Source organism: Dermacentor andersoni, chromosome 1, assembly GCF_023375885.2.
Source record: "Dermacentor andersoni chromosome 1, qqDerAnde1_hic_scaffold, whole genome shotgun sequence".
Taxonomy (NCBI): domain Eukaryota; kingdom Metazoa; phylum Arthropoda; class Arachnida; order Ixodida; family Ixodidae; genus Dermacentor; species Dermacentor andersoni.
This window is the reverse complement of record NC_092814.1, coordinates 303,459,562-303,486,720: the sequence shown is the minus strand read 5'-3', so window position 1 is coordinate 303,486,720 and position 27,159 is coordinate 303,459,562. Positions and strand designations below refer to the sequence as shown.

Sequence of the window (27,159 nt, the reverse complement as noted above, 5' to 3'; positions counted from 1 at the left end):
GCACGGAAAAAATAATTTCGTAGGACACAGCGCAACGCAAAGGACTGCACGGGTTGTTTTAGTACTTTTCCCTTCGACTTTTCCCTTCGACAGCCACACCCTGAAATCAAAAATTGAAATGGCATATTTACTGATTAGCCGGATACTTAAAAAAAAGGAAGAATTATCCATGTAGCGAACAAGACGGATGATCGAACACCATAGGTCTCATAGTGGTATAATGTACTAGTCCATTTTTTAATAGCTTGGCTAATAAATGGGACATACTGTATAACTGTACAACTCTCCTTTCGAAATTCTTCACCCGTGAAACTATAGATGCGAATGTTAGTCCACCATTTTGACTAGTTAGCTTTATCAAAATAATGTGGCCTCAATCAGACCTTTGGTTTCGCTAGCAGGGCTTCTTGCTTCTTAAAGCATGTCCTCCTTTGGGTGATTCGGAAGACGTACGGAAATTTGTTTTAAAATGTAAATTCTGTTTCATACATTTTACGAAGACTGCCTCGCTAGCCGCACTGTATGTTTCCCCCTGCGAGGTGTTTTAGCGACAGCTGACTTCTGTTATTAAAAATATACTGCACACTGCACCGCAACCTTTACGTGGATTGTGTGCAGGGGGCTGTGTACAGAACTCCCTTGAAATGCGGCGCATGCTACGTAGGTCAGACAGGCAAGTGTCTGAACGATCGTCTGCGTGAACACGCGAATAATGTTAACAATGTAAAAGAAGGTTTCTTAGCCCTGCATTGTAGTGCATGCGGTTGCACCCCTCTGTTTGAAAAAGCAGAAGTAATCTTCACACAGAGGGATGATCGCACGCGCATCTTCATTGAATCGGCTGGCATGGCACGGAAAGAATGCCGGTGCATAAGCAAGCCATCTCTGGCCTTATCACGAAGGGATTTAGCATCTTTAGACTGGGGCAGCACTAACAGTGAGCGGTGATGACATCTTCAAAATGTTTTTCTTCCTGGTTTTCTTGTTCGTCTTTGTTGTTTGTTTTTTACATATATATTTTTTATGTCGTTTTCCCTCTGCTTTCTTTAGATATAACACCTTGCACCAGGCAATGAAATTTCAGTTAGCAGTAAGCGCTTGTCCTCTTTTTTTTTTTTCTCACGTCCCTTGTCCCTGCTTCGCGCTGTACCACATAATCTAAAATGGAAAACCAACTAGCCGAAACCATCACCCTTCTAAGTTCCATAGAAGCCCGCATGTCAGCAAAATGGCGGCTCGTTGCAACCGTCGCCATGTAGGTTATTGGCATGCTTTTCGTTCCAAGCTTCGCGACCTATTTAGATGGATCTTGGCGGTCCTGTGACAAGTGACGTAGGCGAGGCCTGTTGTTGCCAGACGGGCACTTGCATGCACGCTGGAACTGTATTTCCAGAAGAAACAGTGGTGAAGAAGGGTTGGTTGGTGATGACGGGTTCTGTTCCGTCCACAGCAGATGCCATCCACAGTGGTAACCGGTCCGGTAATGCACACGGGATGACAAGGGGCCAACATAGCATCCCGTGGAACGATACGTGGATCAGCATGCTGTGCGCAGCCGTGTCGTGAAGTGTCCCAACGAATGTTTTGTGTGCGACGTTTCAGTTGCATTTTTGTACGCATTATGCCAAAAGGTAATTTCATGTTTCAAAATCTTCTGCCGAAGGGACCACGCCAACTTATAATGCCAGCAAATACTGCCTATGACGTCAGAAGCCTTGATAGTCTATGTGCGCATAGGTAATGGTTATTAATAAAAAAATTGTGAAAAGGGGAGAACAAAGCCTAGCAACGCTTGCCCACTCCCCGCTGCTTCCTGCCTTTTACATTGAGATGGCGCGAGTATGTTAACACACCGGGAAATATGTGACGTCACGACCACACCAAGGACACTCCAATTTGAGCACGCAATTAAATAAACAAAGGCTTCCGCTTAATTTCTCCGCTAATAGGCAGCTTTTCGTCGCTGTAAAATGCGGAGAAATACTCGGTACAGTAATTTAGTACTGTTTCAATGCTTCTTTTTAGCGTTCATTCAACACAGGGGTAGGTAATATGACATTAAAGGGTATCATGAACTACAGTTAGGGCAACCGAAAGGCCCATTGTTTGTTTGTCACAACCATATGACGCCAACACATAACGAAGCCAAGGAAAGCATAGGGGAAATCATTTGTCGTTTTAATTGAATTATAGAAATGATAAGCTAAAGGGAGATAAAAGTGCTCGAAAAAAAAAAAGAAAGCTTGCCGCTGGTAGGAGCCGAACCCACAACCTCCGCATTACGCGTGCAATGTTGCGCTACCAATGAAAGAGCGTAATGTAATTAGCAGTGGGGAAACAAAAAATTAAATTAAATTATGGGGTTTTACGTGCCAAAACCACTTTCTGATTATTAGGCACGCCGTAGTGGAGTACTCCGGAAATTTTGACCACCTGGGGTTTTTTAACGTGCACCTAAATCTAAGTACCACGGGTGTTTTCGCATTTCGCCCCCATCGAAATGCGGCCGCCGTGACCGGGATTCGATCCCGCGACCTCGTGCTCAGCAGCCCAACACCATAGCCACTGAGCAACCATGTCGGGTGGTGGGGAAACATGGAAAGCCTGATGCTGAAGCCAACGTTTTCACAAGACTTGTATTTGCCGCGGCGCCATGTTCGATAACTCGAGTATTGGTAAACTATTTGGAAAATATTCCATAATTGCTCCATTTGCCTTCAGGGAACCAATATTTGCGAACTCCTAACTTTTAGTAAGTGGCAAACAGTTCACAAACACTTCTTAAGCTTGTGCATGACACCAGTGGAGGCTGATTGTTGAGCTACTGAAAGCTATGGTTAAAAGCGAACTACAAGAAGGCGAGGGAAAGAGCGATCTTTGTGAGCCGTGGTATTATATTGTGAATATTATCTAAGCAGAGTAAAATAATTTTGCTCAACTAGACACGAAACGGCTTGAAAGTTTCAGAAGCAGCGACAACGCGCAAGAGACATTGTTTCGTCAAATTAGCCTTGACTCAAGGGGGTGCAAAGGGCACAAGGTATCAAGTCTTGCGTTGGGGCTAATTGAATAGCGTTGGTGCGCACTAACACAATGAATAAATCGCAGCGGCGCAGCGTGGAAGGTTAATGTTCTAGCGGGCGTAGCGCCTAGGTCATATATTCTCTGTCAAAGGTTGGTTCCAGCAAGTCGCCTGTTATTGAGGCGGATTGGTGCGCCTAGTAGGACTGGAGCCTGATCCACGCGGCGGGCAAGCTTCGCCGAGGCGTGTGAGTGATATGAAAAGGGAGGGCGAAGTAAGAGGAGAGGGGTTGGGGGAGGCACGCTCTTCGCGCCTGGAGCCCTCAATCACCACCGCGTTCGCGGAACGATGCGTGCGCGCTGTGTAATAATCTCGCCAGCACCAACGACGACAGACCCCGACCGCAGGCGACGCCCACGAAAACGTCGCTGGAATCTCGCCCACTTTCCGCCGCACGTCAGCCTCCGACGTGCATTCGCCAACATCCCCCCCCCCCCTTTTCTTCAAAGCGCCGCAGAGTTTCGATAAAAACTTTCCTCGAGTACTGAAAAAAGAGGGAGCGGGAAGGGAAGAGAAAAAAACGCGAACAGAAATATTACACTTCTTGATTTATTGCCAATAAGATGCGCCAACTTTGGCGCCCTCAAATTGTCCCCATTCTAGATTTTCTTTCACATTCTTTTTTACACTTCATAGTGCGCCTATACTTATTATTTTCTTTCTTCTAACTTTCTTTTGGATGATTTCAGTTCGTACTCTTAAGCTTATCTTTCTTCTTGTACGGGCATAGGCGGACGCACGGAGATGTTGAAGAAATGCTGTGTGACGAGAAAAAAATAAATAAAAAAATAAAAAGACAAATTCTGCAGGCATGAAGAGATTCCCCAAGTTATAGGAGAAAGGAACTCTCTTTCGTTTTGCTCTTTCATTCTTTCATGCTCTTTTCGCTATCACCTCGTTCGAGAAACGAGGATATAGAACGCGCCGCGCTCGCACACAAGTGGATCCCAGGCTGCAGATTATGTTTTATTGCTTACTCTAAACGCGCACCAGCCGCATCCTATTCCTCAAAGAGTACTCGTCTAAATGTCGTCTGGAATCTCATTTCGACTCTCATCCTTATCGCGGACTTATAACACTGACGCCTCAGCGCGGCTCAGAAAGAAGCGAAAGACGGAAGATAGCGCAGCGTGGCGGAGGAATTCACCGAGTGCCTCTTTCTCGCTTCTGTTTCCGAAGGTTCCCGAGATGAAACAAAACAAAACAAAAACTATTTTTTTCCCCCAGGCATTGCCGCTACCATCTTCTCCCTGTAAAAGTGGCGGTCGCTTTCCACACTGTGGGCTTCACTGCGAGGTGATTCGCGGTGCGGCGAAAACCGCTTTCTGCGGTTGAAAAAGGCCCGCGTTGCGGCACGGAATGGCAGAACATTGGAGCAAGGGAGCGCAGCTACGGTCGGCCGCAGAAGACGAAAGGCGAAAAAAAAAAAGGCAAGTGGAAGACGGCGCGGAGAATGGAATTTGCGCGCTCTCGTGGAAGGAAACAAGACTGTGCCGAGAATTGTCTTCAAATGTCTCCTCCCGCCCCTTTCCTCGACACCTCGGAGGTCATTGGCTGCCCTGGCGCCGAATCGAAGGCACGCACGGTTGCATTCCGCAGACCGCCCGAAAGTACTCTCTTCTCAGCCGCCCTCTCTCGAATTCCGAGCGAAAACTGTCGGCTTCCTCACACAAAGAGTAGCATTTTTTAATAGTACTACTGCTATTATTCACTGCTGTGGCTGGCGCTGTAAAAGTATGTGTTGCTTATTTCCTGTTATAGCTACGCACAAGTATACACAAGAAGGCTGTTATGCGAAAACTCTTTCTAAGAGCTGTTGCCAAAGAATCGTTATGTCGACCATGATAGGAGAGAATGCGGCCTGCTGATGGCAAATACGTTTTTCGAACGGAAATATTTGTGAGCTTAGTCGTTGAAGTAATCTGGGCAGTATTCACAAAGGTTTTCGATCGTAAGTTCTCTATGCGATTGACCAGCGGTCTTCGCTAATAATATGTCATAATAGTATAACATTAGGATTGCCTGGAAGTTCCCCTTACGAATAATTCTAGCGTAAGTGTTTCTTTTTATGAATTTCTACGAAGATTTCCGCGAGCAAGTGGTCGGTGTGAGAATGCCGAGCTGTGCCAGCGTAAATGAAAAATTAAAGAAATATTCTCTGTCATTTTGCCTTGTTGCACCAAGCACCGGAGCTGAGGCTTGGAAGAGAGAAAAGAAGCTCGGGTCGTAAATCTGACAATTATTTTATTTGAAAACTGAGACAGATATCTTGAATGACTTATCTACGTAATTCATGTTAACACGTCAAACAAGAATTGGGGCCAATCCACTCTGTAAAGCTGAAATGCCCGTGACGCTGTCATTATGCTCTCGAATTTGCCCCCAATTCATAGTGTGAACGTGGTTGGACAGCAAATCCAAACGTGTGCACGAAAAAAAAAAAAAAACTGAATCAGGCGTAGTCCAAAGGAGTGCACGAAACAAAACAGGTTTGCTTGTAATTTGCGATTGAGCATACTTCTTTGTTAATTACCTAATGAAATTTGGAAGGACTAGAGTTTTATCCTAGAAGACAAACATTTCGCTGTCCGTTTCCCTCCCGTGGAAGCCCATGTACTGACAGCAGACGGGAATTCTACAAATTTTACAATTCGTGGTGATAGCGGCCAATTGTCATATAATTTTGGGGGGATAGCTTTGATAAAACAAGAGTGATAATAGGTGCGCACACACATTCTCGTATCACCTTCGTTGTTAAATGTGTAAGCATTTCTATGCCTACCCAATGAGAAATTTGTCCGTCACGTAAGAGAATGAATGGCTTATAGCCCCTTAAGTAATGGCTTATACCCCCGTAAGCAAGAAAAAGAAATATCTACCTGAGAGGCTGCTGATCTTGAAAATAGTATCCATTGATAACTAATCTAGTGAAAATTAATATCCAAGAAATGAGACGTATAAGCTTTTCCATAGAATAAAGCAATTTCGCATCAAATTCGGTAGTTGAGTTTTTGCACACGCGGATTTGTTGACAGACATGAAAAATACACGGAACCTTAGCCATAAGCAGCTTCGCTATAACAGCAAAGAGAAAAAAACAAGAGTACTTATTATACCTTGTACAACACAGCACCATCATCATCATCACCATCATCATCATCTTCTTCTTCTTCAGCTACCTATTTTCATTCCCAGTGTAGGACGGAGGCATCTCCCAATGATCCCAAATTACCCCTGTATTGCGCTAGCTGATTCCAAGTTGTGCTTGCAAATTTCCTAATTTCATCACCCCACTTAATCTTCTGCCGTTCTCAACTGCGCATCCCTTCCCTAAGTACCCCCTCTCGAAATCTAATGGACCACCGGTTATTTGTCTACGAAGTACAAGTACATTTTTTCCAGGTACATTTTTCCTCTTAATGTCAACTAGAACATCCTCTAGCTCCGTTTGCTCTCTGACCCACACCGCTCTGTTCGTGTCTCTTAAAGTTACATCTAGCATTTTTCGTTCCATCTCTCGTTGCGAGATCCTTAACGTGTTCTCAAGCTTCTTCGTTAACCTCCAACTTTCTGCCCCATATGATAGTACCGGTAGAATGCAATGATGATGCAGTTTTCTTTTCAACGAAAGACATAACACATTACTCAATTTCTTTTCACGAAAGTGCTATGCAAGCAGCAGTCGTGTGAAGTTACTCCAGAGGGCGAGTTTCTGATGCACAAGAATGTATCACGCTAGATTTGTTCGTAAGAAAAGATTATGGTCTATCCTGATGCTGGATGTATTATTAGCGATGGTAACCGGCCAATGGCAAAGAACACTTACGAACGAAAAGCGTTATCCCTTCGGCCCCTGACTTGGGTGTTTTAGCTGGGATAGTACCAATAGCATAACTACAATCGCTGCAGCGAAAGCCTACAAATGCTTTGGACAGTCTAAGAGACGTTAGGATAGGACTTACAGAGCCTAGTGTTCAGACAGAGGGCTTAAATAGATCATGCCACACCAGACAGTGAGAGCGCACGCAAGGCCACACTGTATTCTTAGAGGAATATGGTATCTTGCCTCTGTACTAGACTTCTTGCGCATTCTCAAAGAGTTTACTTAGCTTGGCAGGTGCATAGGAGGATCACCTTAACGCCCGCATGGTCGCCTATTTTTTTCAAGTGACGCGTGCGATGCTGATGAAATTAACCAGAGAATTAATTTTACCCATTTTTTGTAGTTATCTCGAATCAAACGATTTTAATTACACAGAGCCGTCATGCCTTGTCTAGGTGAGGATTGCGCAAAAACAAACTACAGTCCAAAAATGATATTTCACAGCCATTTTTTAGACACCTCGCAACAGCTCTCCTCTTCATTGCCTGTGTTTCGTCCCTCGTCGCGACATTCTTGTCTCACCGCGCACAGTTGTATTGTTATAAATGCAAGACACCACCACTTGGAAGACAGAATGACCAGGTTCAACGACATCACCAACCATTACAAGATGCAAAGATGTACTTATCCACCACCCCATCCACAACTCAGTAGATCGCAAGCTGTCCTGTGGCGACAACTACTAACCAAATCATACAAGAGTCCGACACTAATGCACGCTATTTATCCAGACGTATACGCAACAAATAGATGCAAAGTGTGTGGCACCAGAGCCGCGCTAGAACACATGATATAGGAATGCCAGGGACTAATACACGACAATGAGAGCGAGACCTCCATCGACAGCCTCCGCGTGCGATGGCAGGCCGCGCTGCTCAGCTCGAACCTGGAAGACCAACTCTGGACAGTCCAGCAGGCCGAGGAAGCCGCCGGGAGGCAAGAACTCTTGGCCGTAACCTCGGCGGGTGCCCCAGCCCACTAACTCGCCGGACGCGAATCGTTCTGATTCGAAATAAAGTTTTCTGACTCACACACCTCTGGCACGATTCCTTCAGCTGGAAAGCAAAACAGGCTGACATACACATCTGAGAAATATATGCGAATGATTGACTCCGTAACCGAAGCTCTCAATATGGACACGCATCGCCTCCAAACACGATTTCTTTAAAGCTGTAAGACATCTTTTCATAACGCCTTTGTCTTTCTCTCAATTCCGTCACTTGTGAAATATCGTTTTTGGCGTTGTTGTTCTAACGCATCTACGATTCTACCTAACATTAAATTAGTCGGTATACCTGCTGTATACACATTATAAGCGTTCTCTGTGAAAGGCTGTTAAGTCGTGATGTCAGTGATTGTAAAATATCTTGAAAAAGTAACAGAAGGCTTGGACACCGTCTTTTCATTAGGGATCTATGCCGCGAAAAGATAACAAGAAAGACTCGATGTGTAGATGTGTGGAAAACCGATTGGAACTACAATTTCGTTGTGCCATTTTCTCAGCTGGTGCTTGAGGTGAAAAAAAGAGAAAATGAAATCCTATAACATAGGCTTTACGGAATGATTTTACGCTACATTGATAATACGATGGTCCTGTTAATCGATTCTCGACGTCTTCTCGGATTGGCTAGAAGATCTTGCGCCACTTATTTCATCATTCCTTCAGAACTGCTGCTATTTAATTATCTCTCTCTATTGTACCTGACCTAGGCGACCACGCCTTTAATCACCCGGCTTCGGAAATGACGGGAGAAAACGCCGAAAAGACGGAAAGAATCCACTAAATAATTGATTTGACAGTAATGAAGACCACTGCGAAAAAATAGTCAAGGGTACAGCTCGCGGGTGAAAAACGCAGTGACGCGTTTCAGACCGGTTGCCACGCGACCACAGCGCGAAGCTTGCGTTGCCCCTCCTCCTCCTCCCCCCCCCCCCCCCCCCCGCCCTACGCCCTACGCTCCCTACCACCCACACCGCGCCCAAAAAGAACCCGTCCCATCTCCTCACCATTCCCTCGCCGCTTCTCCTCTCCTAGTCGCGTTGTACATACCACGTGTGATTGAATGCAGATGGCCAGATTACTTAATTGCCCTGGGGACGTGTTGCGCCCCGTAAGGGCGCTGCGCCGCGCGTTCTTCGCCGGCCAACCCCGCTGTGCCCCGCTGCTATTACGCCATCGGCGAGGCACACACAATCAGGCTGGCCATTAACAATGCACGCCACCAGGGTCGCTGCCTACCAAGGCCCCTGGAGGAATGGGACGCTGTGAGGAGGCCGGGGAGGGGGGGGGGGAGGGAGGTGCCCCTGTGAATAGGCACGTGATTCCTCCGCGCTGGGACGTACAGTCACGGGACCATCGTCCAGAGCTAAAGCCCTCGGCGGGTGTGTGCACCTACCTTGAAAGCGGAAGGTTGTACCATAAGCTTACTGTGGTCATTACTTGCGCAATGAACACTTCCTCAGCACTCGTTGGCGGGTATCACGTGCCCATCGCTTCTTTATTATAGAAATTGTTTATTCCAGGAGATGCGAGAATATTTAAGCGGGGGGAGCACCGGCTCGTCTCTTCTCGCTATTCTCGATGTTATTTTTATTTTCAGAATACTACACAAGCCTACTGCTGGTAGATGGGCAGAGAGTGAGGTAGCAAGAAGCAGCAGAACCTAATTTTATATTTAGTTTCATACACGGCATTGCGGACATTGTGCTATAGCACACCTGGGCAAACTAATACTTAGAGGTAAAATATGATATCGGAACCTAGTGAACGAAACAAAGCATTATCAGTTGAGGCTACACCTATTGTTCCAAACAAAAATGGAGGTGAGGCTGAAATTTGTGGAGGCGGTTTTTCAGGGATGAGCTTGAACAATATTGGTTCAAGAAGTACTGCCTGTATTGAATTGAATTAAATTTTTATTAGTCAAAGTATAAGGTCATACAAGAAACATGCTGAGAAGAATCTGGATCAGTAGCATCATGCTAGCATGAATCCATGCAGAAATAGTAAAAATAGATGCTTAAATACACAGATTGGGGACGCCTTTATATATCACATTGGCCGCATATCAGATTAGCCTACAAAACAGAGTTTGAACAACTAATACAGTTCTTCGTGATAGCGTCTGAGCAACGCAAAAAAAAAAAAAAGCTTTATGTTGCTTTAACTGAAGAGGAAGATTGTTCCGTAAAAAACAACCAACACTAGACATATAGGACCCCAAGTCAGGAGCCTGTCCCAACAAACACAAGATTGTGTCTTTTCATTTGAGGTATCCTGTTTGCGTACGAGATTAAGCACTTCTCCCTAAATGAGCCTTACCAGTGCATGTGCACTCCGTCAATTTTCACAATTTCGCTGTGAAGAAGCTTCGAATGCTGCGTTCTATTTCTTTTTTCCTTGTCAATATCAAGCGCATTGACCGTGATTGTGAAGCAGTGCATAACTCACATAACGGAACAGACTAATAACCCTCAATTCGTTACTACGCACTTTGAACTTACACTACTTGAACTTAAAGCACTTATAAGTTTCAATGAATGTCGGAAACACGGGTCACTTCCTTACTGGCAGTACCTAGAGTCGCAAATGAGAGCAGTAAGCTCATGTTCAAATGTTCAGCCAATATCCCAAACAACGTCGCGTACACTGTTGTTTTTCTTTTACTTCTTTAAAACAAGAATGCATCCCATATTGGCCGATTTAAGTTTACTTTTGCTTCAGTGTAGAGAATGACAATGTACGTGTATAAGTGACGTTGAGCGGCATCGTCGACGGCATGTCGGAGTTCGTAATGGCATAAAATTAATAGCTCGAATTGTTGGCCATCATTATACTGAACGTGTCCCATGAATACAGAGCCTCTTATTTATCTGATTTTACGTAGCTCAGCATAATGCACCTCTTGAACATAGAAAGTGATTGTTTTATAAATCATCGCGCAGTTAATCCAACCCACATTATGTGACGTGCCATCGTCTGCACCAAATGGAGTGGTATTGTATTTGTTCGGCTGATGTGATAATCGGCCTTCATTTATAGGAAACAGCTGAGGCCGTAGCCACCTAAGCTGCTTTTCTTCCGTACGTGATTTTCGTCACTGGCCTGCCACCTTGGATAACATTATACCCAGCATCAAGAGTAGCGGGAATTGATATTTTTGCGAACAATTATATCCTGTACGGTCGCTCACTGCAAAACAATAAGGAACGCGGTACAAAAAACATGCGTGCCACCTCACCTCCCTTTCCCTCACCTTCGACATGCTGTGATAGCCAATAATTTTGCGACAAATGTTTCTTCTGGCTGTTATGAGCACCACTTCATTACCTTCAATCGACGTTTCTTCCCAATAAAATGAAGCGCCGATATGACAGGGGAGCCGAAGCGACGCAGACCCCGCGGTGCTGTACACCGTTTCGCGTTCCCGGCACCCGAAGCGGCGTGACGGCGCGTTTTGCTCGTTCCCTCCTCACATGGAACGTGGCTCCACCACAGGCTCTCCCAGTCCACGCTAGCGAGCCTTCCTCGTGGCGCGCCCCCGCTAGGGTTCACTGTCGATAGCTATTCACTGAAACTGGGCCCATTCATCTTGGGAGCCCGCGGCTGAACACGCCGCCTGAAAGACCCCGAGGGGGGGCCTCCCCGGAGTGTCCCTCTCCTCGCCCCCGGGGTCGCCGGCGTAGCCGCGGCACAGAGACGGCTCCCACGAAAAATTACTCGCTGATTTAGTCATTGAGAGCAAGAGGGGCTGCCGCCGCCGCCACCGCACAAAAGAGCAACAGAAGAAAGGAGCAGCAGCTCGACATATTGAATGTGTTACGCGATGGGTTCGCTGCGACGTGACACGTCGGCTGCGTCCCCCCCGGCCGCACGCGTGCGCGGGCGCGCTCTCTGGCGGACTAAGGGGGGAGATGTGGGTGCCCCCCCCCCTCCCCCTCACTCTGTCTGCTTCATGAGGCGCACTGATCGCGGCAATCGTCGGCCCAATTGCTCTTTTACATGCCGCAGAGCGGGAGCTGGCCGAGGGGAGCATTTGGGGGCTTTCTCGCGCGCTTTTCTTTTAATATTACCTTCTTTTCTAACGGGCGCGACGTGTTGTACGCATACACCGACGAAGTGGCGACAGTGATCGCCGGAATAATTTTAGCTGCCGCCTCCGGAAGACCGGAGACTACTCGGTATTCATGGTGTATACGTATGCACTACCAAGTTGTCTCAGTAAACCTGACGGCAGGTATTAGTTTTGACTGACGCTGCGTTTTCTAGCCGTTCTTTTTGCCGTTGTAGTTGTCGGTATGCACTTTCTTCTCGCGACTTTTAACTACGTAACTACGTAACAGGTTATCAGAGGGCATAAGTCAACCTGCTTCTTCTTGGCCGGATTTATATCTGTCCTTCTGTTTTCCTCAGCTCTTTAACTGCCAAGTCCAATTTGTACTCGTCCTATAGCTGTTTGTATAACAATATTGGAGCCGTACTCATCCAGGCTCCTCGTGCTTTGCTCGCCAGAGACGAGCTGTGCTCGTGAATTCTGTTCGCGCCATTCGTTTGACTTTCGCCGATTGTGCGCATATTTGGTCCCTATAACGCAAAACTATTCCAATCTGTTTTTATTTCAAAGCGCCTGACGTCAAATTGACGTATCTGCCGACGCAACACCAAGCGGTGACCCGCAGTATTGTTTGAACAGTCCAATCAAACGCTTTCCTCGTTCATAGGAGACCACTTTTGTTTGCTTTCAAAAAGCGAATAGCATTGCCTTACTTGACAGGTTTTCCTTATCTAATAGGCTGACCAGAAGCGAGCAGCACGCAGAAGGGGAGAAGGTTTCGGTGGGTTCGGGGCTAGCCAAGCGAAATTAGGAGCGCTATAACGCAAAGCTATTCCAAACTTTTCTATTCCAATTCTGCAATCAGCCCTCCTCGATTGGTCAAAAACTGTTTTGGGCCACCCACATTTCGCCTGTCTGTGACGCGACGTCACGAAAATCACGATCGCTCCCCATTTATGACGTGGCGCATTGATTATGCATTGTTAGACTAAACAAAAGAAAAATAATTATTTCTGATTCAACGCCGTTTCGCCATTAGTCCTCTGCTATTGGTCAAAAATTTTCGGGCTGCGTCCACATCGCCTGTCTGCCAAGCGATGTCGCAAACCGCGAGAACTCGCTGGGTCAAAGATGCTTTAAAGATCCATTACTATGACGAACAAAACTGATTTTTTTTTCTGATTAGTCGGAGACTGTCCCGTTCGGAAAGGAATAGAAGATGGCTGCCCGTCGATAACTCAGATACTTGCTACTCGCTCCTGCCGGAAGGCACGTGGCCGTTTTTGCTTGGCCGTATTACGTTATTGAGCCCTTTCGGCACGTTTATGACGTCGCTCTGCCAACTATTCTTTGCTGAGGATCCGTTTTAGCGGCATTCTTAAGTTTCTGTAGCACGCCGCCGCGAATTTCGACCACCCATTGCAAGCTAAATAAGGGGAAGCGGACCAATCGCAGACGCCGGCACCACTCCCTGCATCCGGTTATCCATTTTCACCGCGCTGGCTCGACCCCATCAAGACCCTGCCCACTTGAACGTGCTCCTCGCCTTTTGTTAGCCAATTAGATAAGAAAAACCACACAATGTGAGCAATGATATTCGTTTTAAAAGCAAACAAAAGTGACCTCCTATAAACGAGGACAGCGTTTAATTTGGCTGTTCAGACAACGCTGCGGTTCACCGCCTTATGCTTGCGTCGGCGGTTACATAAATTTGATGTCAGGAGATTGGAATAAAAAGATATTGGAATAGTTTTACGTTATAGAGACCATTTTTCTATACTTTTTAGTTAATTTAAGAGTTAAACAACACATGCATTCTATTTTTGAATAGAGATATAGGGAATAATAGTTTGCTCGAATAAAAAAAAAGAACTTTGTGAATTTTTGTACACTTTGTCACAGAACTTGGTTAGAGGGTTATTGAGTTGGACTTTGATACAAGTCAGCCTATGGAATTTTTTTATTGCTTGAGTATATACTCGATAGAAACCTTCTGACGGACACTGTGTACTGATGGCATTGTCGTAATATTGGTTTTACTTTTTTTCTAGCATGTTTATGCATCGTAAGTTTGTCTTGCATATTGTCTAGACCATTAACGGCACGATTAGAACAAGCTTGAAGAAGAACACATACATTGATCAAACAGCGGCAAACGACCGCCGTGAACTCGCACCTTGTAATAACTATTTGCGCTAGATCAGTTGAGTGTTTATAAACACAGCGCACTGGCTTACTCGAGATAATGCAAAAGAACAGTGTATTTGTTCGAAGAATTTTCTCTCTCTCTCTCTCTCTCTCTCTTCGACAGGAGCCACTAAAGACCGGCACACTTCAGGCTTGGTGCACGGGGAAAATTTTCAAAGGAGTCACCCACCATTCTTGTGTTTGTTACTTGTGCATTTGCAAAGCAGTTTTAATCTTTCGAAAAACTCGTAACAACAGACGCAATCATGATAGCGAAGGAATTATTTTCGGACCGGGCCTCCAATGGCGAAACAAATAAAGTTTCCTAAATACAGTCCCAGGTTTTACTCGTCCAATATTATGCTGGGTTAATTTCCACTGAAACTTTCGATGCTTGAGGAGTCGATTGCGTCCTGTTCTCGTGTAAGCGGTTGGCTGGTGAGTTAGAGAGGAAAGGGGGGTAGCCATTTTTCTAGTTGACATTAAGAGGAAGAAATGGCGTTTGGAAGGCCATGTAGTAGGTATAGAACAGATAACCGCAAATTAAGTTACGCAATAGGTGTATTGGTGCAAAGAGAAAAGAAGCGCAGTCACCGGCGGCATACCTCGGTGGTGTAATGAAATTAGGAAATTAGCAGGTGTAACATGGCGTCAGCTGGAGCGAGACCGGGGTAATTGGAGATCGGTATCCGGGAGAAGCATTCGTTCTTCAGCGAACATAAATATAATGATGGTGATGATCAAGATGGGGGTGATGATGATGAAGCACGCTCTCAGCTCCGGCTTTGTTACACGCAGAGGAGAAGAACGTATTCAGCGGGTTTGCCCCATGCTTACATGCGCCTGTCCTCTTGTCATTTCGCAGGTGAGAAGCCGCACAAGTGCGCTGTGTGCGGCAAGGCGTTCAGCCAGTCCTCGAACCTGATCACCCACAGCCGCAAGCACACGGGCTTCAAGCCGTTCGCTTGCGATGTGTGCGGCCGGGCCTTCCAGAGGAAAGTGGACCTGCGCAGGCACAAGGAGACACAGCACGCCGACATCCGGCCCATCTAACAGGCCGGAACGGCGACCGCCCATCGCCGCCGCTAAGCGTCGTCTGATGCTGCCGCCACTGTGCTGCTGTGCTGCTGTTGTTGCTGCGGCCACCCCCACGACGTGCTGCGTGTGTACCGCGCGAATCAGCGCGGGCAGCAATGTAACGGCGCGGATTGGGACAGCTTGGAACCGGAAACAGGCACGAATCGCCGACAGAGACACCAGCGTTCGCGAGAAGGGAACGTCCTTAGCACCGGCGGGCGTCGCAGAAGACCCCCCTCGAATTGCGAATGCTTCACGACGCGAATAGGGGTCGCTAGTATAACGTGTCGGTGTGCGCCACACATGTCCGTCTTTCTTGTGTGCGTTCTTGCACGTACGAGGTGCGGATTTGCTTCGTTTGCCCCCGATGTTGCGCACTGCTGCTTGTGTTTGGAAGATGAAACGATCTGGTGTACAGAAATGGTGAATCGTGCATGATACAGTGAGCGCGAGTGGTGCTTAAAGAAAGACGTTGTTTCAAGTGATCGGCAAGGGTAACAACTGAGTACGAAGCTGCAACCATTATTGATTCGTTATAGTGCTGTCGATTTAGCGGCGCACGTTATAATACCGGTCATAAATTTCATGTTTATCTATATGCTGTCTAGTTATGGCCGCTTTTTTGCCACACATGTACAGATAGCTGCCTTTGCGTCTTTTCAATGAAACCTAACAGAGGTCGCGGCGTGGGTTACATTTTTTTCGTTCGTGAGACGTCCTCGCAAGGTTTCGGATTCTTGAAAAACGCGCGATCGTAGCGGAGCGAAGCTTGTCATTGTGTTGTTCTTTAATTATACTCGCTGCTAAACTGAGATACGAAATCCGGCCATTAATAGCGACCAAGCTTTCGGACGCCTTGCCCCTGTATCCTCAAGCGAACCTCGACTCGAAGCTCTTCCTCCACTCCATTTAAGTGACCGCAGCGCCGTACCTTGGCTGAAGCTGACGCTACGCTTTTCAAGAACTGTCGCGGGACGTTACTGAAGCGCAGCGCTTATCTTTGCCGTTGTTCAGCACTGCCCTCCACTTTCTCGAGTCAAGGTGGAGTGTTAAGGGAATGAAGGTTCTAGAATATGGGGGGTTAGAAATGCGAGCCGCCTATCAGAAATACAGGGTGTTCTTTCTTTAGCTGCACCAATTTTTTAAACATGGAAAATATATGTCACGGTAACGTTATGTTTGCCGTTTGAGTGTACGGATAGGCAGCCTCTAGATGCAGATCAATTATCGCAATTGGGTGTCTAATTAGCGAAGTTACAGTAATTAAGTTTCTAATTATCAACAATAGGTGGCTACAGCAAATGAGTACATCGGGGCCCGTCCTCGACACTACCTATCCCAACAATCAAATTTTGAATAGCGGATTTCATGTGGGAGCTACACGAACAATTAGTTCCCCTTCCCCTTGGTAGGCTCCTTGAAAGCGAAACTGGTTGGAAAAAGAGCGTCTGTGTCGTCGATGTCGCCGCCCCCCTGCCCTTCGTGACGTCTCCGAGGTCACTACCGGTCGGGCCCCGCGAGCAGCTTGCGTTATCTCCTTGCTGCCTGCGGCGTTGGCCCAGCGCTCCAATGCCGGTGGGCCGCCAAATTTACTTCGTCATTCCTTTGGGCCCCTGAATTGGCATTTTGTCGGTGGGAGTGGGCACGTGACGCCCAACGGAATGATGAAGCAAATTTGGCGCACTGCTGGCATTGAAGCGCTAGGCCAACGCCGCAGACAGCAAGGAGATAACGCAAGCTGCTCGCGGGGCCCGACCGGTGGTGACCTCGGAGACGTCACGAAAGGCAGGGGGGCGGCGACGTCGACGATACAGACGCTCTTTTTCCAGCCAGTTTCACTTTCAAGGAGCCTGCCAAGGGGAACTAATTGTTCGCGTAGCTCCCACATGAAATCCGCTATTCAAAATTTGATCGTTCGGATAGGTAGTGTCGAGGACGGGCCCCGATGTACTCATTTGCTGAAGCCACCTATTGTTGATAATTAGAAACGTAATTACTGTAAATTCGCTAATTAGACACCTAACTGCGAAAATCGCTCTGTATCTAGAGGCTACCTATCCGTACGCTCAAATGGTAAACATAACGTTACCATGACTTATATTTTTTCCAATATTAAAAATTTGGTGCAACTAAAAGAACACACCCTGTATAGTCGGGCATGTACACCCCGCGTCTTGCCACGAGATAAATTTATTGGTCCGCCTAATATGATGCTCTATATGCAGACCTCCACATTACGGACCAGTAAACTTCCTGTTTTGCCACCATAGACTGCGTGTGCAGCACCACAACTTTCATAACTCGAAGAGTTCTCGCCCCGCGAGACATTGTCACTGTGAGCATGCTGACCGTGTCTGTGTGGTGCCCGGTATCAAACTATGACGTATAGTTCTTCGTAGAAGTGCACGAAGCGTTTCAAAGCACGCAAAGGTTTCTTAAACAGACGCCAACTTGCATAGATAGGTGTATTACACTTTATTAACACCGAATCGTAAGTCTTATTGCGTACGTCGGCTTGCTATAAGCAAAAAGCACGAAAAAGCTAAAAACTGCGGTCGACACCACCTCGGAATTACCGCACTGGTTCCCAGTGACGTCAGAGATATCGATAGTGTCTGCACGCTGCCGGATAACTATTTATGAATAAAGTATAAAAATATCGCGATGAGAAAGCAAGCAAATGATCAAGCTGACAAGCTACGGTAAACTTAAAAGGGTATGAATGCGAGCTAGTTGGCAAGAATCCATCGGCGAAAAAACAGCGAGAAATAAACACGGACAAGGGACACAGGAGGGCGATTGTCCTGTGTTCCTCCCTTGTCCGCGTTTATTTCGCGCTGTTTCTTTCACTGACAGGAAATTTTATCCCGCAAAAGTCGTGAAATGCGCGAGAAAGTCCTGAAATCGGCGACATCATAATGACGACAGTGAAATCGCGGCTCCTGTGCGAAAGTCAAAAAGATAAATTGTACTTCAATTTTCGTGGTTATATAATCAGCCTTTGTCAAAACATATGAAATTGAGCTGCTAAACATTAATGTGACTATCTTAACTGATCTGATGTTTTTTTTTAGTGCCCCTTTAAACGACCGGTAAGTGTCCTTCGACTCGCCGTTGATTCGACCAAATTATGCCTGGGAAAATATCAAAAGCACTCACCATGTAATGAAGGTGGAATAACTAGCATCATTTTTCAAGAGTGCTTGCCTATCCCCTTTTCTAAAGTAAATAGATTGAGAAGGTAACGTCTGTAATAATTACAAACCAAATGCACGGGAATGCTGGAGAGCACTAAATTTCTGATGCTGCGTGGTAAGAAACATTAGGGGAGTGATAATGCCAAATCATATTATATAATGATTGACATTATTGCCACATGTACCAGAGCGTTTTAAGGAATTATAATGTATAAAGTTGGCCTTCTTCATAACACGATTGGTGATTTTTCTGCTCTGTTAACACATGACGAAATGAACATTTTCACTCCGACGAGTACGTGCAATGTGGGTATCACGAAGGTAACAATTACAGTTGTCTCGTATTTCGCCCTGCAATGCGCCAACGTGACTTACGTTATGGGTTATTCTAGTCATATAAAGTCAGGTTGTCACCAAAACTAATTTCACTTCTCGGCATCACCTTAACCTAATCCTTGCGATTCACTTGAGCAAGTGTCATTTCTTTAGGGAGATCAAGAGTTAATGGTATCTCAACATACCTTACAATTGGCAATATTGCGTTCTAGAGCAAACTACTTAGACGAAAGGAGTGTTTTCTCAGTAATAATAGTAGCGGAACATAGTAGGATGTGTCCAGCGTGTGGGATAGCTTACGTGTAGGTAGCCGTTCTTCAACGTCCATCCGCGCTCTATAAAAAAAAAACATAAATATGGCGTCTTTCTGAACATTGTAGAAGTCTGCGGGGTCATAAGGCATCGTGTGATAGCATATATAGTATAACATGGATGACATATTGAAATTACATGTATGGGAATACGGCAGAACACGCGTGTACCGAGCACACGAGCACGAACAGTGGAACAAGTTCGAGGAGCGCCAGGCAATGTCTTACGCTGAAAAAGAGAATTGTTCCGATTCCCAAATTACCAGGCTTTCAATAATTTCACAAAGGGCTTCTGAATCTTCCCTGAAAGGACCGAGATATTATTTCGAAAGGCTGTGATGATTGGCGTTGATAAAGACGCTATTGTGAAATTTTACAATACACAGTATTGCTCCTAAACACTGTTGTACTTAATTCACAAGCCGTTGTCGTTAAAAATCCAGGGAGCTCAAGTATATACTTTTTCGTGCCATATTTTTTTTTCTTCTGTACACTAAGACCAAGTTAGAACCATGTGCACGCAATTAAAAGTGCAATATTGTTGTAACCGCGGAGCTATACTTAGCATGATATTTCAAATAACACTGAAGTGAGAAAAATAGATAATCCTCGCAAGAAAAGGAAGGCGAAATCCACCACAGCATAAATTGCAGGCAGAGAAGATAATTCCAGGAGCTTCAATTAGGTCTTTTTTTTCTATTTTAACGTTATTTTTAGAGGGGGTTATGTTAGAGCAGTCAAGATTTTGCTGTGCTTAGATCTAAAACTCAGGTTTTAATAAAAGCGACTGCATGAATACACGTGGTAAACCGTTCAGATGAAATCGCCCAGACGCGGCGCTAAAATTTTATATATATATATATATATATATATATATATATATATATATATATATATATATATTTTTTCCTCAGCGTAACGCAGAAGCAGGTCTTTGATAGCCTCGGATACCGCGGCCCTCGTGTAATTTCGTCGCTCGAGCACAACCCTCGTGTTCAGCACCTGCGTTTTGGCGTGTGACTAGTCGTGACTTAAACTAATTGAAATGTCAGCTCCACACATTTTGAAGTTGACAACTTTAGATTAGAGCAACAACGATGTGCTCAAATCTCGTGCTTTCTGCGATAGCGTTTTGTGGCCTCCATTACCGACTAAAAGTCAGCTTTCACATAGTGTCGTTAACGCGATCCTAATGTTGCAGTAAGAATAATCTTTGCGCCTACTTTGAGATATATGTGAAACGAAAACTTTCGGAGGTGAACTCCAAAGCTCGCATGTATAAGAGAATCACTGAACGGGGCCAGTATCGAAGGAAACAAAATAAAAAAGTACTTACGCCAGAACTGTTTGCAAGAGCGGTTGCCGGCCAGTAGGGATGTTGGACAGAATATTAGCGAAGGTGGCCCCCCGCTGGGAAGCAGCACTTACGAACAAACTGTTTTTGAGAATGTGGCCTCAGATACGCGGAAAAGCGGCTTAGTTGGGTGCGATGCAAAAAATAAAGGGACGCCGAACATGGAGCAACACAGAAGGAGTTGAGACGAACGCTTATTTGCGGTCAATGTATCGACTATTATTGCGTCATCCACAACGATGGTGTCGCCAGTGCAATTTGCCAAACTTGGTTTGTTCTGGAGGGTGCATGCCACCTCTTACGATCGTGTAATGGCCAGCGGACGGTCTTCATTTCTGGCCAAGCTGACAGTAAGCTCCTTCGACGAGCATGTGCGCGTCGGTGTAGATCGGCGTCCACTTGTGTAAAATCGTGGTAGCGGATGAAATTGCACGTTTAATAATAAAAAAAAAGAGTTGTCGAATTGAGCGCTCGTTTCATCCCCTTCACGAAGGTCCTGTTAAGCTCTAAATCTTATTTTGCAGACTCGTACTGTATATGTGGCATCGTCGGCGACAAGCTCGTTCACGAACGACGACACGCTCCAAGTCAGTGCTTTGTGCCGGAATCTGCACGCTTTGCTTAACTGACGCAGCAGCTATTATGAATGTGTAACACGTTACAGTCAACAGGCAATGCGTCGCTTGATTTCGAGCCGCGGAGATACAGGCGAGCTAAGACGGCGAGATGCGCATGCGCCGCGTATCCAGCAGCGTCGGTATACATGCGTAACAGTGCGCATCCCGTCCTTGTACATAGCCTCTCTCATGAACGGGTTCCGTGTTTTCACGTGTACAGCATGCGCCAACGTAGTTTGAAAACTTGCTGCTGTTTGTCATTGCTGTCTAGTCTTGCTTTAGTACACGAATTGAAAAAAAAAAAACTCAAAATGGCGCAGCACTTCTAAGCAACACCAAAGATTGTGAAAGTCAGCGACTACGGCTGTGTGTCTACTGTAAAGACGCGTTGTTTTTGTTTTTGTTTTATTTTCATGGCGACCATGTTACTGAATAAATTTCCTCGGTGTTTGACAGAAATATCACGGGCTTTGCTGTCTTCTTGCTTTCCCATGGCACTTGCCTATTGCAGTCTCGGCCAAGCTCACTGGCCGGACCCGAAAGCCTCACAAGATGCTACTATAGTTGTCTTCCGCCTGCTGACTCATCTGAAATGAAAGCTAATCCGCTGCCGCAGGGGCCGACACAGTAGTTGCCACCATTTACAATTTCATTCAAATTTCATTCAAAACTTACACCCGAATATGTATGATATATATATATATATATATATATATATATATATATATATATATCATACATATTCGGGTGTATATATAGTATATATATATATATATATATATATATATATATATATATATATATATATATATATATGCGGGAGAAAGTTTTGAATTAAGTTTGAATGAAATTGTAAATGTTCGCAACTATTGTGTCGGGAGCTTCTCTACAAACAAAAAATTGTCCAATGATCAAAGGACGATATCATGAGGTGATATGCAAAAACGTTCCGGCAATAGACAGATTTCCTAAATATGCTTAAACAGGCGACATAAAAAACAACAAAACAGCACATTCTGCACTTTCTACAAATAAACACGTCAATTAATGAAGTTAATCGAATAATACAAAATAAATAATTATATACACAAGGACATATTGACTGTTAATACAGAGAGACAATGCCACTTTCAGTAAAGAAGCTCCCACAGCTGATCCCTGCAATGACGTGTCATCCCAGGGCCCAAGCAAATTTTCTTGCTGAAAGGACTATAATAAAGAATCGTAACTGATGTCCACCTTTCCTGTTCAAACTTGGAACAATTATCAGAACGCGTTCTACATTCTCCAATGAGGTCAGCAGCCAAAAGTATTGCACCGATCACTGCTGCCATTGATGACATTACATGTGAAAGACGCCAACTTTGACGCATTCAGAGTGATTGAGTTACAAATGCGGATGTTCATCCCGACAAAGTTGTTTATTCGTCAGTGTAAATGTATATACTCCGATAGTGATGAGAGAGATAGCAAAGAGAGGAAAGGCAGGGAGGTCAACCAGACGAGCGTCCGGTTTGCTACCCTACACTGGGGGAAGGGAAAGGGGGAACAGAAAGAGGAAAGCAGGATAGAGGGAACTGTCTGTGCACGCAGCAAAATGCTTGCAAATCAGTCAAGTCAAAGCAAGTGCTCCGTCGATACGTTCATAGCTGGTGATGCACGTTGAAGGTACCAGTGAAGACCAAGGATCCGGTGGGCGTCAGCAGTACGTTTCAGTGCGTGGCAGTGTATCTTTAAGCTAAACCCCAGCCGTTCTGACTTCAGTGCGAATATAATGATGCGGGTGAGCCATGATGCTTACTCAAGAGTTGCAAGTACTGAATTGAGAGCATCTAGCACTTGCATTGCACTTCGCGCTGACGGAGTGTGCAGGTTATTTAAGAGTATTCGAAGGGTATTCATCAGAGACCGGAGCATCATAACGACTTGCCGGTCTTCTTCGGGCAATTTGTCCGGAACTCGTGCTGTTCGCTCTACAGTCGTGCGCAGCTGTATCACTTGACGTGGCTCCGACTCTGGTTGTGGCATCAGCTGCGGCATCGCCTCCGGTTGTGGCATCGGCTGCGGTATCGCCTCCGGCTGTGGCATCTCCTCCGGCTGTGGCATCGGCCGTACCACCGACTGTGGCATCGGCTGCGGCATCAGCTGTGGCTTCGGTTGTGACTTCCGCTGTTGTTCTGGCTTTGGCTGTTGTTGTAGTAGTGAGGACCAAGTTGTATTGTTCTCCGCCATGGCCTTGTCCGATTTAGATTGAATTGCCCCAGGCCTACGGGGCAGAGGAGGAGGTGATGTCGGATGGGGCGTACTCTTCATGGAGGTATCAGCGTTCTTTGAAGTCCGGCTGCGTCGGGAGCGTCGCTTTCTAACGGCCGCAACAGCTTCCCGACGAGACGAATGGTCTCTCACCATCTGCTTCAAGATCGCCTTTTCCTTCTTAATTTTGGGGCAGTCCTTCGAGGAAGCATCATGGGAACCAAGGCAATTGGTGCATTTGAGAACCGTGGCTGCACAAGAGTCTGCAACGTGGGGCTCGCTGCAGCGTGAGCAAACTCTCGTGTTCTCGCACACGGCACTCACGTGTCCCAGCCTCATACAATTGCGGCATTGCAGTGGCCTTGGGATGAATGGTCGCACAGGGTGTCTAAAGTGGCCCACCTTGACGTGCGAAGGGAGAGTCTCGCCCTTGAATATAATTTTCACACAGCGGGATGTGCCGAGGCGATACACATGTGTTATGGCGACGCCATCAACGGCAGGCTTCACTAGGATCGGCAAGTCGGCGCTGGAGATGGAGACGTCCACGTCGTAGATGACACCAGTAGTTGAACCACTGTTCTGGGGGATGTACGAGCGGAGCTTAACGCCACCTAGTTCTGTAACTGTAGTCAAATTTCTCAGCGCAGTCTCATGTGAGACGTCGATAGCCAACACATTTTTTCGTGTGTTGACTCTAACGTCTGCTATCTGATTTGGCGCCACCGCTTCTAGTTGCACCGATACGGACTGTCTGTTGAGTCGCCTGAGGTTGTCGGTAGCGAGTTCCGGTACAAATAGAATCGTACTGACTGCGGTATTCTGAGTTGGTCCTACCGTTGGCGTGCTCGAAGACATGGATGCCCTGGTGGTGTGTCTTCGTTTCGCCTTGCGGCTCCGCACAAGCTCGAAGGCGTCATCGGAGAAGTCCTCACTGCTGAGCGAGTAGACGCTGGTGTCATCGCCGTCGGTGTCGCTCTGGAGGCCGGTCCGCTTCCTAGACGCAGCCGCCGCTGAAGTCGCCATTCCCAGCAGAGGCACGGGGACGTCAGCTTGCATCCGCGCCACGAACCATGCCGACTCTCCAAAGATGTACGCAGAAATAAGGAAAAGACAGCTGAGCTAGAGAAATAGCGTTCTGGCTCGCAGACACTTCGTCTTCGTCTCTCCGATAGTGATAATCATATAAGTGACAAAGAGCTAATGCTTTAGAACAAAAGATGCAAACAGCATTCTTGTTTAGACCGACAATGTCGGTATTTATCTCCAGCACAGCAAAAAAGCAATCTGGATAACGCGAATCGACACTCCCGAGCGCACGACATGGAATCGTGAATGAAAGACTGCCAAGTAACGGGTTGAAGAAGCTGTCGTGTTTTGTAAATGTGTCACGTATAGCATCGGTAGAAAACATTTGAATGGATGATCTCCTTTCTACTGAGATCTCTTCTGATATTCGACTGTTCGCAGACGATTGTATAATTTATCGACGCATAACCAACGATTCAGTTATGAACTTTCTTCGAAATGACATCAAACGCATTGAATTATGGTATAACGAATGGCTGATGTCTTCAAATACTAAAAAAAACCTCACTAGTTTCTTTCCATCGCAGACAGCACCACCAAACAGGGAAATACACCATATACGCCTCCGAAATGTCATCCGTTGGATCATATAAATACCTCGGCATAACCTTTCGAACTGCCCTAACTTGGTCACATCACGTCCTTAACACAGCCAGTACCACGAATAGAAGCCTAAGTTTTGTGCGCCTGAACCTAAGACATCGCTCCCCGATCAGTAAAATTATTAGCTTACGTCATATATGACCGCCCTGAATTAGAATATGCATGGACTGTCTGGAATCCTCATCAACATATCCTATCTAATACACTTGAATCAGTTCAAAACCGTGTAGCCCGGTTTATTTAGTCTGAATATTCTTATCAGGCAAGCGTTTCTGAACTAAAAACCAGTGCCGGTGTTACTAACCTAGAATCACGAATTCATGTTTCAGGACTGTCTTTTTCACAAATTATGTCATTGGCCACTTCCTATTGCAGCTATAATACCAGCTCATCGCCAGTCGAGCCACATTAACATTGAAAAGCCGTGCATCCTACACCGGCACAGGCTACCTTCCATCTACGTTCATCTACGCACTACCTCCCACCTACGCTCATGTACGCTCATACGCCTGTCAGCTGGCCACCGGTCAACACCATGACAAACCCATCCCTGCTTTTTGCGCAGATTCTACTGCGCTTGGCTGAACCGGCACGCATACCCGATGGAGCAACACGTGTCACCACTGCCAGACATAACGGAGTCTGCGAATCAATACTGCCGCATTACGTCGACGTTAGGACTAGTTCCACGGCCACGACCTATATAAGAAGCTCATCGTACGCTGATCACTTCAGCGGGCATGTCAGCGGGCCACCGGTCAACACCGTGACAAACCCGTTCCTGCCTTTTGCGAACATTGGGCTCAAATTGACTGAACCGGCACGCATACCCGATGGAGCAACACGTGTCACCACTGCCAGACATAACGGAGTCTGCGAATCAATACTGCCGCATTACGTCTACGTTAGGACTAGTTCCACGGCCACGACCTATATAAGAAGCTCATCGCACGCTGATCACTTCAGCGGGCATGTCAGCGGGCCACCGGTCAACACCATGACAAACCCGTTCCTGCCTTTTGCGAACATTGTGCTCAAATTGACTGAACCGGCACGCATGCCCGATGGAGCAACACGTGTCACCACTGCCAGACATAACGCAGTCTGCGCATCAAGACCGCCGCATTACGTCGACGCTTGGACGGCACCGCCGTCAAGTTCCACGGCCACGACCTATATAAGAAGCTCGTCGTACGATGATCGCTTCAGCGGGCATGTCAGCGGGCCACCGGTCAACACCATGACAAACCCGTTCCTGCATTTTCCCGCACATTCTACTCAGCTTGACTGGACCGGCACGCATACCCGATGGAGCAACACGTGTCACCACTGCCAGACATAACAGAGTCTGCGCATCAAGACTGCCGCATTACGTCGACGCTTGGACGGCACCACCCTCAAGTTCCACGACCTATATAAGAAGCTCGTCGTACACTGATCACTTCAGCGGCATGTCAGCGGGCCACCGGTCAACACCATGACAAACCCGTTCCTGCATTTTTCCGCACATTCTACTCATCTTGACTGGACCGGCACGCATACCCGATGGAGCAACACGTGTCACCACTGCCAGACATAACGGAGTCTGCGCACCAAGACTGCCGCATTACGTCGACGCTTGGACGGCACCGCCCTCAAGTTCCACGACCTATATAAGAAGCTCGTCGTACACTGATCACTTCAGCGGCATGTCTGCGGGTCACCGGTCAACACCATGACAAACCCGTTCCTGCTTTTTGCGCACATTCTACTCAGCTTCACTGGACCGGCACGCATACCCGATGGAGCAACACGTGTCACCACTGTCAGACATAACGGAGTCTGCGCATCAAGACTGCCGCATTACGTCCACGCTTGGACGGCACCGCCCTCATGTTCCACGGCCACGACCTATATAAGAAGCTCGTCGTACACTGATCACTTCAACGGCATGTCAGCGGGCCACCGGTCAACACCATGACAAACCCGTTCTTGCTTTTTGTGCACATTCTGCTCAGCTTGACTGAACCGGCACGCATAAGCGATTGAGCAACACGTGTCACCACTACCAGACATAACGGAGTCTGTGCATCAATACTGCCGCATTACGTCGACGCTTGGACGGCACCGCCCTCAA

At 46.6% G+C, this 27,159-nt stretch overlaps 1 protein-coding gene across 1 annotated transcript in view; it reads left to right on the top strand.

The window, feature by feature from the left end:
* The window catches only part of LOC126548064 (uncharacterized), a 112,827-nt gene extending 96,375 nt beyond the window's left edge, over positions 1–16,452 (top strand). The window contains exon 5 of the mRNA XM_050196148.3: positions 15,072–16,452. Within this exon, the coding sequence (XP_050052105.3) occupies positions 15,072–15,259 (188 nt within the window). The 3' untranslated portion in view covers positions 15,260–16,452. The remainder of the gene's footprint in view (positions 1–15,071) is intronic.
* The last annotated feature ends 10,707 nt before the right edge of the window (positions 16,453–27,159 follow it).